Source organism: Vulpes lagopus, chromosome 12 (genome assembly GCF_018345385.1).
Source record: "Vulpes lagopus strain Blue_001 chromosome 12, ASM1834538v1, whole genome shotgun sequence".
Lineage (NCBI taxonomy): Eukaryota > Metazoa > Chordata > Mammalia > Carnivora > Canidae > Vulpes > Vulpes lagopus.
In genome coordinates, this window is record NC_054835.1 from 45,430,385 (window position 1) to 45,447,716 (window position 17,332).

Here is a 17,332-nt window from a genome sequence, read left to right on the forward strand (position 1 = left end):
CCGCTTACCTCTTTAACAGGTTAGTACTCTGATGAATCAAGTCTTTGCTCAATTTTTCATTCATTTATTTATTCATGCAAGAAGTGTTGAGAGCCTCCCATGAACTAGGCATTGAGGATAAAAAGAGTAAGACCAGGTTTCCCTCAGGGAATTTGATTTAGAAATATAATTGATTAATTTAATTAATGACACCTCTGTTTACCAGGCATTATTCTTCAGTTTGCAGCAATTAATTAAGCAAGCAGTTTCCATGTCTTCATGGCAATAAACAGGTATATATCATTTACAGATTAGAATTTGAAGAAAAGTAAAGCATAGGAAGAGATGGGTGAGGGCTTTGGGGAATAATTCATGCCACAAAAAATTGGTCCCCCTTGAGTTAAAGGAGCTGTTCTTTTGTACCCCTGTATTAGTAAGTCATTGGTGGCTATATTGAGCTTAGATCAGTTCTCTGAGGCTGGGAGCAGCTCTGAGCCATTAACACCTGAGGAATGAGTGCTCTGATCTTATAGTGGGGATCTGGATAGGACATCATAGAGTCCACTAATGCAGGATATCTTTTCTTTTCCTCCTCAGTGTGTTTTGTCATAATTTTTCTTGGATTTGTGAAGACTAATGCCAGCCTATAACACTGCTACTACTACTATTTTTTTTAATACATTAGATTAAGGTAAAATAAGTTAAAGTATGTGCTGGTGCTACACAAAATAAAAAGCGTTATTTCAGAAATGGGACTCAAATGGGGTGATACTTCTGAGACTTAATTTGGATCACTAGATTTAGATATTTATAGTTTCAGTTAATGTTTTAAATAGATTTATTGTATTCCTTATATAAGCATAGGCATTGAGGAAGAAGACAAAAAGCATGGGTTCAAATATTAGCTGTATAACTGTGAGCATGCTATTTCACTTTTCTTTACCTCAAATTTTTCTTTAAAATAAAGCAAATACCACCCATCTTAAAGGGGTTTTGATGAGGGTTAAATGAGATCATATATGTAGAGTATTTTACATATTTTGTTTATACTTGGATACACAGAAAATCATGTATATAAAAAATAATTGTTCATTCTCTTTCAAGAAAATACAAATTGAAGAGTTAAAAGACTTGCTGGAAAAAAAAAATAAAAGACTTGCTGTTTAAATGTTATAATATATTTTAAAACATGAAGTATATATAAAATTGTAAAATATAATTTTTTCAGGTTTTTCAGTTTTTAGTGAAATATAAATATCAAACTTAGAATTTCTACATCCCAGTCTCTTATTTATTTTTAAAAAATATTTTATTTATTTATTCATGATAGACACTGAGAGAGAGACAGAGACACAGGCAGAGGGAGAAGCAGGCTCCTTGGCAGGGAGCCTGATGGGGCTCTGTCCCTGACCCCAGGATGATTCCCTGAGCCAAATGTGCAACCGCTGAGCCACCCAGGTGTCCATCATGTAGTCTCTTAAATAGGGGGCAAAAGTAACTAAGCATAGCTCTTAAGATGAATATATTTCTTAAATGCTTGAAACATTTTTTTTTTTAGAATTCATCACCTTATTTATCTTCAGTGATTAAAAGGGTAAGTCATTTACTGGTGTTCACCTGTTTATGTTTTTTTTTTTCTTTTTCACCTGTTTATGTTTTACACTGTATTGGCGACCTTACTAAGCTCACTTATTCTAATAGTTTATAAGTTCTCTTAGATTTTCTAAGTATATGATCATATTGTCTGTGAAAGTAGCATTTTTTTAAAAAGACTTTATTTATTCATAAGAGACACACACACACAGAGAGGCAGAGATACAGGCAGAGGGAGAAAAAGCAGACTCCATGCAGGGAGCCCGATGTGGGATTCAATCCTGGGACTCCAGGACCACACCCTGGGCTGAAGGGAGGCACTAAACCACTGAGCCACCCAGGGATCCCTGAAAGTAGCATTTTTAGGGCACCTGGGTGGTCATTTGGTTAAGAAGTCTGCCTTCTCTTCTACTCAGGTCATGATCCCAGAGTCCTGGAATTGAGCCCTACATCAGGCTTCCTGCTCAGTAGGGAGTCTGCTTTCCCCTTTCTCTCTACCTACACCCTTGCTCATGCTCTCTCTCTCTCCGCTCTCTCTCTCTCCACTCTCGCTCTCAAATAAATAAATACACTCTTAAAAAGATAGCATTTTTATTTCTACTTTTCCATTCTTTGTATTTCATATTCAGAATGATATTGAGTGTAACTGGTGATAAGAAGTGGTCATATCATTTATCTCAGGCAGAATATTTTTATTCATTCGCCATTAAATAATGTTTACTACAGGTTTTTAAAAAGGCATACTTTTATAATATAAAGAATTTCTCTTATTTCTAGTTTTGTACAAGTTTTTTTTAGGTCATGAATGAGTATTTCATCAATTACTTTTGCTTTATCTATTGATAGTATGATTTATTTCTCTTGTTAATGTGGTAAGTTATATTGATTTTCATATGTCCAATCACTTTTGTATTTCTGGATTAAACTCACACTTGGTCCTGATCAGTGTATTGATAGATTTCATTTTGCTAATATTTTGTTAGAGTTTTTGCATTTATGTCAAAAGAGAGGTCTGTAATTTCTTTCTTTTTTTTTAAAGATTTTATTTATTCATAGAGACACACACACACACACACACACACACACACACACACAGAGAGAGAGAGGCAGAGACACAGGCAAAAGGAGAAGCAGGCAACATGCAGAGAGCCTGATGTGAGACTCCAGGGTCTCCAGGATCATGCCCTGGGCTGCAGGCGGCGCTAAACCCCTGCGCCACTGGGGCTTCCCTGTAATTTCTTTTTTGTAACTTATTTCTTGTAATAACCATATTGATGTATGTTATTAAGCTTATGCTGTCTTTGGAAAACTAGTTTGGAAGTGTTCTTTGTTTTTACTCTCTGGAACAGTTTGTGTAAGATTGGTATTGGTATTCTCTCTTAAATGCTGATAGGATTCATTGTTGAAATGATCTGGACTTAGAGATTTTTTTGTGGGTGTGTGTTTTTACTGTACATAACAAATTTCAGATATATAGAAAATTTAACATAATTTTGCAGTTAACATGTGTATACCCACTACTTAGAATCTACTGTTAACATTTTGCTGTAATTGCTTTATTACATATCTGCCTTACCATCATCTCTCTATCCATCATTTCATCTTATTTATTTTTTTTTAAGATTTTATTTATTTATTCATGAGAGAGAGAGAGAGAGACAGGCAGAGGAAGAAGCAGGCTCCGTGCAGGGAGCCCAACATGGGACTCGATCCCGGGTCTTTAGGATCATACCCAGGGCTGAAGGCGGCGCTAAACTGCGGGTCCACCAGGGCTGCTCTCATCTTATTTTTTGATGCATTTCAAGGAATTGGAGATGTCAGTATGCTTCTTCTAAATATTTAAGCATGAATGTCATAACTAGAGTTCAGTTTTTACTCTTTTTTTTGAGGTAAAGTACATAGGCAGTTTCATTCACAAATCTTATGTGAACATTTGCTGAATTTTGACAAATGCATACATCTGTGTATTCCAAACTTCTTTTTTTTTAAAAGATTTTATTTATTTATTCTTGAGAGACACACACAGAGAGAGAGAGAGAGAGAGAGAGAGAGGCAAAGACACAGGTAGAGGGAGAAGCAGGCTCTGTGCAGAGAGCACGACACGGGACTCGATCCCGGGTCTCCAGGATCATGCCCTGGGCCAAAGGCGGCGCTAAACTGCTGTGCCACCCAGGCTGCCTTATATAGGGTTCTTTTATTCAGCATATTATATTTTTAGATTTATATTGTTAAATATGCAAATAGTTCATATCTTCTTATTGTTGAGTAGTATCATACTATATGAAAATCCCACAGTTTATCCATTTTCCCATGGACACCTAGGCTATTTTTGGGCTGTTATGAATAAAGCTGCTATGAAAATTGTTATACTAGTTTTTTTATGCACATATGTTTTATTTTTTTTATTTTTATTTATTTATTTATTTTTTTAATTTTTTATTTATGATAGTCACAGAGAGAGAGAGAGAGAGAGAGAGAGAGGCAGAGACACAGGTAGAGGGAGAAGCAGGCTTCATGCACCGGGAGCCTGATGTGGGATTCGATCCCGGGTCTCCAGGATCGCACCCTGGGCCAAAGGCAGGCGCTAAACCGCTGCGCCACCCAGGGATCCCCTGCACATATGTTTTAATTCCTCCTCGGTAAATATGTAATGTGTGGAGTCATATGTTAGGAATATGCTTAGTTTTAATAAACTTCTAAACTTCTGTCTAAAGCAATTGTACTATTTACTTCTGAAACAATGTATTAAGAGTTTCAGTTGCTCTTTATCCTGGTCACTATTTGATATTATCAGTCTTTCAAAAGTTTGCTCTTCTGGCAGAGCATAGTGGTAGCTATGTGTTTTCCCAATGACAAATTGTGTTAATCTCTTTCAATATATGTATTGGCCATTCATACATCTTCTTTTTAAAGTGTTCAAATCTTTCACCCATTGGAAACTTTGATTGTCTCTTTATTGGATTGCAGGTGTTCTTTATATATCTTGGATATCAGTCTGTGTTAGAAACATGTTTTGTGAATAATTTCTCCCAGTTTGTAACTTGCCTCTTCATTTGGTGATATTTTTTATGTGCAGATGTTTTTAAAATTTTTAATGAATCCCAAATGTATCTTTTTCTCTTTTATGGTTATTACTTTCTGTGCTCTAAGAATCTTTTGCCTATTTCTAAATAATAAGGATGTTCTCCTGCATTTTCTTCTAAAAGCTTTATGATTTTAGTGTTTGTGTGATGTTTGATGCTTGATATATTTTGACTTAATTTTCATGTATAGTGTGAAGCACAGATCAATGTTAATTTTTTAAAGAATGGATATCTGTTTGTTCCACTACCACTTGTTGAAAAGACTTCTCTTTACTCAATAATGACTTGGTCAAAAAAAAAAAAAGAGCATATCAGTGTAGGTCTTTTTCTGGACTACATATTCAGTGTTGTTTATCTTCTGATGATACTTAGGAGAGTACTATACTGTCATGATTTCTGGAGCTATAGAGTAAGTATTGAATTCGGATCCTATAAATACTCCAGCTTTTTTGTTAGTTTCCATGATTGCTTTGGGTGTTCTAGGCTCCTTGTATTAGTGTATATGTTTTAGAATGAGCTTCTCAATTTTCTATGAAAAAAAAATGCCTACTGGAACTTGAAGTTTTGTTACCTCTTTAGGACATTATGGAGAGAAACAACATTTTGACAATATTGAACTTTCCAATCTATGAACATGGTATATCTTGTTTTATTCTTTCTTTCTTTCTTTCTTTGTTTCTTTCTTTCTTTCATTATTTTATTTTTTATTATTTTTAATTTTTTAAAATTTATTTATGATAGTCACAGAGAGAGAGAGAGAGAGGCAGAGACACAGGCAGAGGGAGAAGCAGGCTCCATGCACCGGGAGCCCGACGTGGGATTTGATCCCGGGTCTCCAGGATCGCGCCCTGGGCCAAAGGCAGGTGCCAAACTGCTGCACCACCCAGGGATCCCTATTCTTTATTTTTTTAAAGCAACCTTTTATAGTTTTCAGTGTCTTTTATTTTTTTATTTTTTTAAAGATTTATTTATTTATTTATGATAGACATAGAGAGAGAGAGAGAGGCAGAGACACAGGCAGAGGGAGAAGCAGGCTCCATGCAGGGAGCCTGATGTGGGACTCGATCCCAGGACTCCAGGATCGCGCCCTGGGCCAAAGGCAGGCTCTAAACCACTGAGCCACCCAGGGATCCCCTTCAGTGTCTTTTATTAAGGATATTTTAGTCTATGTTCATGTGGTATATGGTCTATAATTTTTCATAATTTCTGTTAGGTTTTGGGATTATGGTTATACTGCCTCATAAAATATATTTGGAAGTATTCCTTCTATTTCCTTAAGGAAACTATAAAAATTGATACTGTTATACCTTAAATGTTCAGGAGACTTCAGTAATGAAATAATCTGGCCCTGTAGTTTTCTTTCTGGGAGGAGTTTTGATAAGTTCAATTTCTTTAATAGAGATACAGCTGCCTCAGATTTTTTGATCAGTTTTGTGTCAGCTTTGGTAATTTGTATTTTTCAAAAAACCTGTTTTGTATAAAACATTAAGTTTGGTGTAAAGTTGGTATAGTATCTTCTTATTTTAAAAAGCCTTTAGTATCTGAAATGAAGTCCCCTATTTCCTTTCTCATATTGGCAATTTCTTTCTCCTTCTCTCTCTCTCTCTCTCTTTTTGATTAGCTTTGCTAGGGATTTTTTTTTTTTTTGATTTATTAATTTTACTACTTTTCAGAAATCCAATGTTTTGCTTCATTGATTTTATCTGTTTTGGATTTGTTTTCTATATCATTCATTTCTACTCTTTACTCTTCTGTTTTCTTTGATTTGCTGTTTGTTTTTGAACTTTTTAAAATAGAAGCTTAGATATTGATTTCATCCTTTTCTAATTATGTGCATTCTTCTCTACAATTATTTACAAGCATTGTTTTAGTTTCATTCTCTGTGTTTTTATAATTTATATTTTCATTATAATTTATTGCAAATATTTTAAAATTTCCATTGTTATTTATATACTTTATTTTGACTCATATATTATTTAGAAGTATGTCACTTAATATTCAAGTAGTAGGGGAGTTTCTCAATTAAAAATTACTCACTTTTAGCTTAATTGCCTTGTAGCTCGAAAATATATTCTTGAAGACTTAAGATCTTTGAAATTTGTTGAGACTTGTTTTATGATTAAGTCTGTGATCCATTTTGTTACGTATTTTGTGTATAATTTGTATATTCTGTTTTTATTTGGAAGGATATACTATGTATATGAAATCTAGTTGGTTAATCATGTATCAAACCTTATCTTAGTAATTTTTTTCTTCCTCTTGTAGCTGTTGACAAAGATGCGTTAGTTTCCCATGTGATTATGGATTTGTCCATAACCTCTGTTAGTCTTGTATATTTTTGCTTTATATATTTTTAAGCTTTGTTATTGGGTTCATTCATACTTAGAAATATATCTTTTTGTTGGTTTGACTTTTTAATTATTAAGAAATGTCTCTCTTTATTTTTAGTAGTATTTATTACCTTAAGCTGACTTTGCCTGATATTAGCATAGCTATAACAGCTTCCTTTTAATTGTTTTTTGGATGAAATGCTTTTCCCCATTATCTTATATTTAATCTTTCTATGACAATAAGTAGTCTTATAGTGGAGTGAATATTTAACATAATAACTATAATTTGAATTTAAAGCTACCATCTATATTTTTATATTTTATTGGTGTGCACTATGCTTTTTCTCTCACTTTATACCTTCTTTGGTTCAATGAAATATTTTAATTATTCTTTTTCTCACTTCAGTTAACCTTAATGGTTATCCTAGAAATTACTACATTAATTTTGAGTTATTGCAGTCTGATGCAGATTATTAGTTTTATCACTTCCTGCATAATGCAGATATCTTAGAAACTTTAACTCTATTTATTTCAGTTCTAACCATTTTTTTGTTATTGTTATGCATTTTAAATCTACATAAAATGTAAACTTAACAAGCTGGTAATATAATTATTTTTATGGGTTTTTTTGTGTGTATTTTTTATTGGAGTTCAATTTGCCAGCATATAGCATAACACCCAGTGCTGGTTTTTTTTTTTTTAAGGTTTTATTTATTTATTCATGAGAGAGACAGAGAGAGAGGCAGAGACTGATGGGGAGGAGCAGGCTCCCTCTGGGGAACCTGATACGGAACTCCATCCCGGAACCCCGGGATCACTCTCTGAGCCAAAGGCAGACTCTCAGCCACTGAACCACCCAGCGTCCCTATAGTCATTGTTCATCCATGTTTCCCAACATTTACCTTTTTTATGACTCTTCCTTTTTGCATTTCTATGCTTTTTTTTCTAGTATCATTTTCTGTCTGTTGCTAGAACCCTCTTTTAGTATTTCTTTTACTAATAAATTCTTGTTTGTTTTTCTGAAATCACCTTTATTTCATTTTCATTTTTCAAACATATTTTAAGTTGTGAATAGATTTCTTGATTGGCACCTATTTTCTTTCAGAATTTTTAGGAAGTCATTCCATTGTCTTCTGCCATTCTTAATTTCTGTTGAAAGTTATTTCTGTGTGTTGACTGTTGCTTATTTAAATTATTTTTTTTCCTCCAGCTCTTTAAAGATTTGACTTTATGTCTATCATTAATGTTAAGAAATTCTTTGTTGTTATTACTTCAGATATTACTTGTTATTTTCTCTCTCCTTTCTTCTGAGATTTCAATGATATGTGTTGTAGAACCTTTCATTGGGTTCCAAAGGCCTCTTATTCTCTCTTACATTTTTCAACCTTTATTTTTCAGTGTTTTGGTTTGGATATTTTTTGTTAACCTCCGTTTTAGTTCATGTGTATTTTGTTCAATCTGCTGGAGGCACCAAATACAACACTTTCTGGAAATTTTGCCATGAAGTCTAGGGATAGGAGCAATAATTGGACCATGTGGGAATAAAGAGAAGGGCTTACTTACTTGTTTTTGGTTAGGACATACTGGCATGTTTATGTTATAATGGGAATGATTTCAGTAGAGAGAAAAAATTAAAGCTGTGTGGGAAAGAAAAGGCAGATGTTTTTTGGCTAAAAATCCTTGAGGAGGTGAGAGAGGACATAATCTAAAGTACAACTGGAAGAATTTTCCTTTGATAGAACTGGGATATAAGGAGGTTAGGCACTCATTCATGTATATAGTGGTCTTTGAGGTGGGATTCTGGCTTGACCAATGGAAAATATGCACCTGCCGTAAGTTTCTAGACTCTTAAACTTTGGGATGTGTGTATTGGGCATATGGGAAAATTGTCCAAGAAAAGAAGAGTCAGGTGGAAGCGGAAGGGAAGACTGTATGGCTACTTAATTCTTTCATCTATTTCTGTGTACCCTTAGTGATATCTACTTTTATCTCTTAGGATACTCAAAGTATTAGAGTATATTTTTAAGGAAATACTAAGTTGTTTAAGTTAGATTAATTAAATGTTTTTGTCATATTGTTAATATTTCTGTAGTATATGCTTAAACATAGTTAATTCCTTATAGTGCATTTAAAATTAATTATTAATAGTGTTTTGAATAGAAAATCAAGTTTTCTAATGTATCTTCCCATATTTTCTTTTACAGTTTTGTGAGTACTAGAATAGCACAACCATGTTTCGGAATAGTCTCAAGATGCTTCTTACTGGAGGGAAATCAAGTCGTAAAAACAGATCAAGTGGTAAGTGACTATGTTACATTTATTCTGTGTGATACTTTAGAAAGAGAAGTTCTTTTAGGGGTCTGAATTGATGCTACAACTTCATATATTTATTTATTGGATGGTTTATTTAATTTAGAAAAAAAAGTTTACATTCCATTAGGCTGCCATACTTTTTTTTTTTTTTAAGATTTTATTTATTTATTCATGAGAGACACGGAGAGGGAGGCAGAGACATAGACAGAGGGAGAGGCAGACTGCCTGTTGGGGAGCCTGATGTAGGACTCAATCCCAGGACCCTGGGCTCATGACCTGACCCAAAGGCAGATGCTCAACCACTGAGCCACCCAGGTGCCCCTTCCCTCCCCACCCACCCCCTTTTTGAAAAATACTTTTATTTATTTGAGAGAGGGAGAGCACATGAGCAAGATAGAGCAGAAGCAGGGGCAGAGGGAGAGAGAAAGCAGGCTCCCTGCTGAGTAGGGAGCCCAATAAGGGGCTCAATGCCAGGAATCTGAGATCATGACCTGAGCTGAAAGCAGACATTAACCATCTGAGGCAGCCAGGCACCCCAAGGCCGCCATACTCTTAATTAAGAGGTAGGAACACTTGAATACTTATCAGGAAGAGTTAGGTAAAGGGAAGTTGGTAGAAGAAACATTAATTTAAAATATAGGAGAGAGTAATGCTTCTGTGCATTACTTATTACAAACTTTCTAGACCTAAATTTAGCTTTTTTTATTTTTTAAAGATTTTATTTATTTGAGAGAGAGGATGAGAGAGAGCATGAGCCAGGCGCAGGGGAGAAGCAGGCTCCTCACTGAGTGTGGAGCCTGACATCGGGCTCCATCCCAGGACCCTGAGATGATGACCCAAGCCAAAGGCAGACCCTCAACCAGCTGAGCTACACAGGTGCCCCTAGACCTAAATTTACTTTTTGAATTAACATGTGAAATTATTTCACTCCTAGGCACTCTTTGGAGAATGAGACTGTAAAAATAGAAACCGTCCTCAGAGAGTTTTATGGAAAGTGAAATATAAATTTTAGATTTTTATAGTCATTAAAATAAAGTTTATAAAGGTTGGTTTAAGAATAGGAGATAATTCTCAGGCTTTTAAGGTAAAAACAAGCTGAAACTGTATACTTTTTTTGAGAAATGTTGAGAGATGTACTAAATCTTTGTTTTCTGCTAATGAGTTGTAGATATTATATCCTTTTAATCATTTCAATTTCCTAATTTTTCTACATTTTACAAGTTAACTTTATTTTTTTTAATAGTTTTTGAGGTTTGCCTTATAGCTCAGCATATGATCAATTTTGGTGAATGTTTTGGATGCACCTGAAAATAATGTGGATTCTGCAGTTATTGGGTGCAGTGTAGTTAATGGTGGTACTCAAATATTTTAGATTCTTACTCATTTTAAAGAAATTATTTACTGAGAAAGCTATGATTAAATCTCACATTATGGTTGTTGAATTGTCTGTTTTTCTACTTCTTGTTCCTGACAGCTTTTGTTTTATATATTTGGAAGCTATTTTATTGGATACATTGAAATTTAGAATTCTGCTATCTTCCTGGTGAATTTGGTGGTTTCACCATAATGAAATATCCTCTTTATTTCTAATAATGTCTTTTGTTTGAAAGCTGACTTTGTCTAATATTACTATAGCTGTCCTAGCCTTTTCTTGATTCGTGTTTGCATAGTATGATTTGCTCTATTCTTTTTACTTTCAGCATTTCTATATGGTTATACTGTTAATAGAATACAGTTGGATTTTCTTCTTTTATTCATTCAGACAGGTTTTTTTTCTTACAAAAGATGTTGGTTAAGCCACATTAATTCAACCAATGATACATTTGAGTGTAAATATAACTTATTACAATGTGCTTTCTCCTTGTCCTACCTGTTCTTTGTTCTTTCTCCTTTCTTGCTTTATTTTAGATGGATCAAAAACATTTTTTATTATTCCATATCTCTTCCTTTTGACTTGGAAAGTACATATTCTTGTAATTCTTTCTGTGGTTATCTTAAAGACTAAAATATCAAAGTTTGATGTTGATTCAAACAACTTTTACTTTCTTCTTGGACAATGCAAGAGCCTTAGATTCTTTTCACCTGTATGTATCTTAAACTCCATAAGACAATTGTTGTCTTATGTAGTCACCATTATTTAGGTTTACCTACATACTTGATTGTTACATTGATTTTCTTTTCTTTTCTTTTTTTTTAGATTTATTTATTTATTTATGATAGACAGAGAGAGAGAGAGAGAGAGAGAGAGAGGCAGAGACACAGGAGGGAGAAGCAGGCTCCATGCCGAGAGCCGGACACGGGACTCGATCCCGGGACTCCAGGATTGCGCCCCGGGCCAAAGGCAGGTGCCAAACCGCCAAGCCACCCAGGGATCCCTTTACATTGATTTTCATTCCTTCCTTCATCCCTCACTTTTTTCTAGATGAGATCATTTTTCTTTTTGTCTGGAGAAGACTATCATTTCCTTCCTTTGGCAAATTTACTTTGCTTTTCTTTATGTGAAAATGTCCTTATTTTGCCTTTATTTTTTGTAGGATATTTTTGCTGGGAGTAGAATTCTAGGTTAGCAGTTATCTTCTTTCATGACTTTCAAATATAGTTCATTGTCTTCTGGCTCCTTGAATTATTTCTGGTGAGAAATCCATTGTTAGTCTAATTGCTGCCTCTTTAAAGGTGATCTTTTTTCTCCTTGTTTTTAGTTTTCTGGATTTACACTGATGTGCCTAGGAGTGATTTTCTCTTTTCTTCTTTTTTTATTATTATAGTTGACATACAATTTCATATTAGTTTCAGATATGCAACATACTCATTGCTCACTATGGTAAGTGTAGTCACCATCTGTTGCCATACATTATTACAGTATTATTGACTATATTCCCTATACTGTACCTTTTATTTCCGTGACTTATTTATTTTATAACTGATAGTATGTACTTCTTAGTCTCCTTTACCTATTTTGCCCATCTCCAACCCCCCCCCCCTTTTGGCAGCCACCAATTGATTTTCTGTATTTATGAATTTGTTTCTGTTTGTTGGTTGGTTGGTTTTGTTTTGGTTTTTAGACTCCACATATAATTGAAAATAAATGGTACTTGTTTTTCTCTCTTTCTCTGACTCATTAAGCTTAGCATAATACCCTCTTCCATCTTTTTTTTTTTTTTTCTTTTTTTAAGGTTTTGTTTATTTATTTGACAGAGAGCATAAGCAGGTGGGTAGTTGCAGTGGAGGGAGAAACAGGTGCTCTGGGGAGCATAGAGCCAGATTCAAGGCTCGATCCGGGACACTGGGATAATGTTCTGAGCGGAAGGCAGATGCTTAACTGAGCCACTCAGGCACTCATTTCAGTATCTCTTAAAGACAAGGAGATTCTTTTATATAACCACAGTATACTTATCAGTCTCAAACAGTTTAACATTGATACAGTACTTTAATCTACCATTTATTTTCCAAATTTTGTCAATTTACCCAGTAATTTCCTTTGTAGAATTTTACCCCTTGTTTTTAAAATCTAATTAGGATAAGGCATTGCATTACTTGTCATGCCTTTTTACTCCTACTCAATTTGAAATAGTTTTTCTGCCTTTCTGGACATTTTTAAAGAATAAAGACTCTCTCTCCCTTTAAAAATAAGCAGAATGCCCCTAATTTTGTGTGTTTTTTTTTTGTTTTGTTTTTTTAAATAATCAAGAGTCAGGATTTGGTCTGAATGTTACTTAAATGTATGTGTTTTCTTTTTGGGGCATCACAGCTGGAAGCACACAATGTCTGTCATTCATTAGTGATTTTGATGACCAAATCAAGATACTCTCCAGGTTTTTCTGCTATATGGATACTGATTTTCCTCTTTCAATTTAAAAACAATCGAGAGATGGACACCATTTTATTCTTCTTATGGTTTCCAATTCTTGGTCAGTATTCTTAATTTTGTCTCTTATCTCCCCAAGTGTAGTAAATGTATATTTATATTTATATCTATATTTATCTGTCTTAAAATCTATGTCTTGGGACGCCTGGGTGGTCAGTGGTTGGGCACCTGCCTTCGGCTCAGGTCGTGATCCCAGGATCCGGGATCAAGTACTGCATCGGGCTCCCTGTGAGAAGCCTCTGCCTGTGTCTCCCTCTGCCTGTGTCTCTGCGTCTCTCTCTCTGTGTGTTTCTTATGAATAAATAAATAAATCTTAAAAAAAAAAAATCTGTGTCTGATAACTAAATGTGTCTGTTTTTGTTGTCTCTTTTGGTTTTTACTACTGTTATTTCATTTCCTCGTGTGTCTAGTTAATTTTTTGGAGTAAGCATTTTATTTTGGATTAAATTTAGACTTATAGAAAAGTTATAAAGATAGTACAGACAATTCTCATGTACCCCTTACCCACTTTTACCCGTTGTTACATCTTACATTATTATGGTCCATTGTCTAAAGTAAGATACCAGCATTGGTACACTACTCTACCAGATTTTTACTTGGATCTCATTAGTTTTTCCATTCATGTCCTTATTCTGCTTCAGAATCCAATCCAGAGAACTATATTGCATTTAGTTGTTTTGTTTCCCCAGTTTGATTGAATTTGGCAGAAACAATAATTGGCATCATTCCACTGGTCACTTTTTGATTACACACACACACACACACACACACACACACACACCCTCCTCATATATGTTGGAGATTTAAGCTGCCTCCAAATTTGACATTTAAAGAAATGATTTGTCCAAAATTTGTTTTCTGGCCTAGAGCCATGATTTTCTTAGACACCTTTAGTTCACTTTTGACAACAGCACTAGCATTTTCTCTCACTTCATAACTATCATTTCATATACTACTAGATGACTAGTAGAAATCAATAAGGCATAATAGGATGCAGTTATGGATAGTCTTTTTGACCTGGGTACCAGATAAGTAATATGTGTCATACTATCCTTACTAATGGTAGGCTTCCTATTTGTGCTTTAGCAAAATTACAAATTATTACATGCTAGGCTTCTAAGTACTGCTCTAGTAGAAATATTATTAAATTCATACATGTGAAGTTTCTACTGTAGTATTAAAGCTAATTCCTTTGATTTACTAGGTATTTAATTATGTCAGTAATGATTTTGGGGGGTCTTATTTTAGTATTTATTCTCCATGGTTTTTCATGTAAAATGTTTATAATTTAGAGTAGTTATAAGTTAGAGTAGTTATAAAAACAGTAGTTTGTATTCTGTATGAAAAGAACCCTATTTGTAGAGAAGCAGTACTTTTTTTCAAACGTTTTCCAAGGCAGGAAATTCTAGAGCAAGGATGCATCTTATACATATATTTTTAAAGTGTACTTATGGAATGATATCATTAGTGTTTTCATCATTACTTCTCTTTCTTTTATTGTTAAAGAATAATTGGGTGGACTTGATTCTTTATATTAACTTTTGTTCATAGCTTATTTTTAAGATTAAAAAGGTGAGTTTTCATATAGGCATAATTATTTGTTTTGTATTAGGAAACCAACTTAGTATTAGTTTAAAAAGAATTTGTAATAAAGGGACATTGTTATAATTTGTCTTTTAAATAGCTGATCTGAACTTTTATGTGGCCACTAGATAAATATTTCACAGATAGCGATTTTATATCATATAATAACAAATGAATTTTCTCAGGCAATGTTTTTTCCCTAAGGACATGTGAATATCAGGTTTCAATTTTATAACTTAACTCTATTTTCTGTATAAAAATTGTTCTTGATGAGTATAGGACTAGGTACTCCTAAGTTTTACAAAAAAACAATTGTGTGACTGTTTTGAATTATAAGTTACAAAGGAAATATATGTGTTTCTATGCTATTTAAAAATTATATGTTTATATCGTTTCTATCTTTTCTTAACCTTATTACTTAAAATCATGCAAGTATGCTTCATTAGTATGTGTTAACGCTATTACTTGATATCATTGTAATGGTAAACTATCATTCAAGTATGCGCAGGGAAAATAACTGCTAATTTCAGATATTCAAGGACTCAGTAAGTATAACACTCTAAGTGTAACAAAGCTGTTGGGAGAAAAAAACTTGAGGCTGTCTCCTAGCAAAGTAAAAAGTAAAGGTGAAGAAGGCAGGAAGTATAGAAAGAAAAGTCAGCCAAAGTAAGTGAGTAAAACTTATAGTTAAATGTAAATAATCAGGCAGCCCCGGTGACACAGCAGTTTGGCACCGCCTGTGGCCCAGGGCGTGATCCTGGACACCCTGGATCCAGTACCACGTTGGACTCTCTGCATGGAGCATGCTTCTCCCTCTGCCTGTGTCTCTGCCTCTCTCTCTCTGTATCTCTATGAATAAATAAATAAAAAATATTTAAAAAAAATAAATGTAAATAATCACCAGGGGCACGTGTGTGGCTCAGTCAGGTAAGCATCTGCCTTCAGCTTAGGTCATGATCTCTGGGTTCCTGGGCTCGAGCCCTGCGTCAGGCTCCCTGCTCAGCAGAGAATCTGCTTTGCTTTGCCACCTCCATCTGCCCCTCTTCTCCCCCACCTCGTCCCTGTTCGTGCACTCTCTCTCTCAAATAAATAAATAATTACTGATAATGTACTACAATAAGTAGAATTTATGCCAGGAATGCAAAGATGTTTGTATATCAGAAAGTCAACAGAAGTTTTTAACTTAGAAAACATTTAAGAAACCGCGTTGTTTTATCATTATATTCTAAAATAGCATTTTATAAAACTGAGCAGCCATTAAAAACATCATCAAATAGGAAAAAAAGTTACTTTAATAGACTAGTCTCCAAATCCAGCATCTGAACAAAGAAATACAGCAGTCATTTTTAATTAGAACAGAAACATGATAGTGATTTATCCTGTTACCACTCTTTTTGACAGTTATTTGGAAAGTTCTTGTATATATAAAGACATGAAACTAAAATTATTAGTACGAATATTGGAAAAGACAGTGTCATCACTGTATTAAAAGCATTTACTAATTACCGTTTTTTTCCTTTCCTTTTTCTTTTCTTCTTTTTTTTTGTTCACAAGCCATTGAAATTATTTTTTTAAAAAATTTTTATTTATTTATGATAGTTACGCACAGAGAGAGAGAGAGAGGCAGAGACACAGGCAGAGGGAGAAGCAGGTTCCACGCACCAGGAGCCCAACATGGGATTCGATCCCGGGTCTCCAGGATCGTGCCCTGGGCCAAAGGCAGGCGCCAAATCGCTGCGCCACCCAGGGATCCCAAGCCATTGAAATTAATTAAAATCTTCATTGCTCTTTGAATAATGAATACTCATAATAAACTATAAATAAATATATACAGTAGTATTTAATGCATATATATTTATACTGTAAAAATATCTTTTCCCTTCCTGGGACATTATGCTTTATTTCACTGATAAGCCATGAAATTACAACATAAAGTTTTTCAAGGGTTCTTACCTCTTCTGTTATCGTTCTAACAAAATTTGGTTAAAAAACATACTGCCATTTAATATAAGGAAAGGATTTTGCTTTTTAAATTTAGAACTGTAAAATCTTTTGTAATACAACCTAAACCTGTCATTTTTTTTGTTCTCTGCTTTCTGCTTCTCTGCTCATCAATTTGTCCAATTTATGGTTGGCTGTTGAGATACTTCTTATGAAATTCATTTGTCCTTGCCAATTAAGATAGATTGGCATGGTACTTGAGGTGAAAAGTCATTAGAGGAAGTGACAGAATTTGGTCATACAAAGGAGAATGAGGATTCTTATTTGGTGATTAGAGGACAGTGAGCTATAAAAATAAATTTAGCTGGAGAATGAAAAAAGTGGTGAGAACCTTGAAATTGCATCTTGAAACAAGTCTGATTTGAGTGGTTTTGTTTATATTTCTGCATCTGGTAGCAGTTCAGTAGTTAATGACACTTCTCACCAGATAAACACACACTCATGTTTTCACATTTATTCCTAGTTTAGTTTTCATCCTCTTTTTTTCAGAGTTGTTTCAGAGTTATGCTAACTTCACAAGATGAATTGTCATGGTTTCAGTCTTTCACTGTGCTTTATGTATCCAGGATCATGCATGCCCTGGG

General features: G+C 34.2%; 1 protein-coding gene across 7 annotated transcripts in view; it reads left to right on the plus strand.

Moving 5' to 3' along the window:
* TANC2 (tetratricopeptide repeat, ankyrin repeat and coiled-coil containing 2) overlaps positions 1-17,332 on the plus strand; it is a 362,852-nt gene that overhangs the window by 50,607 nt on the left and 294,913 nt on the right. For 6 of the 7 annotated variants that reach the window (XM_041724730.1, XM_041724735.1, XM_041724737.1 and 3 more), the window contains exon 2: positions 9,190-9,283. In XM_041724730.1, the coding sequence (XP_041580664.1) occupies positions 9,217-9,283 (67 nt within the window). In that variant the 5' untranslated portion in view covers positions 9,190-9,216. Of the gene's footprint in view, positions 1-1,537; positions 1,574-9,189; positions 9,284-17,332 lie in introns of all 7 variants that reach the window. The other variant, XM_041724731.1, reaches the window with a different exon arrangement.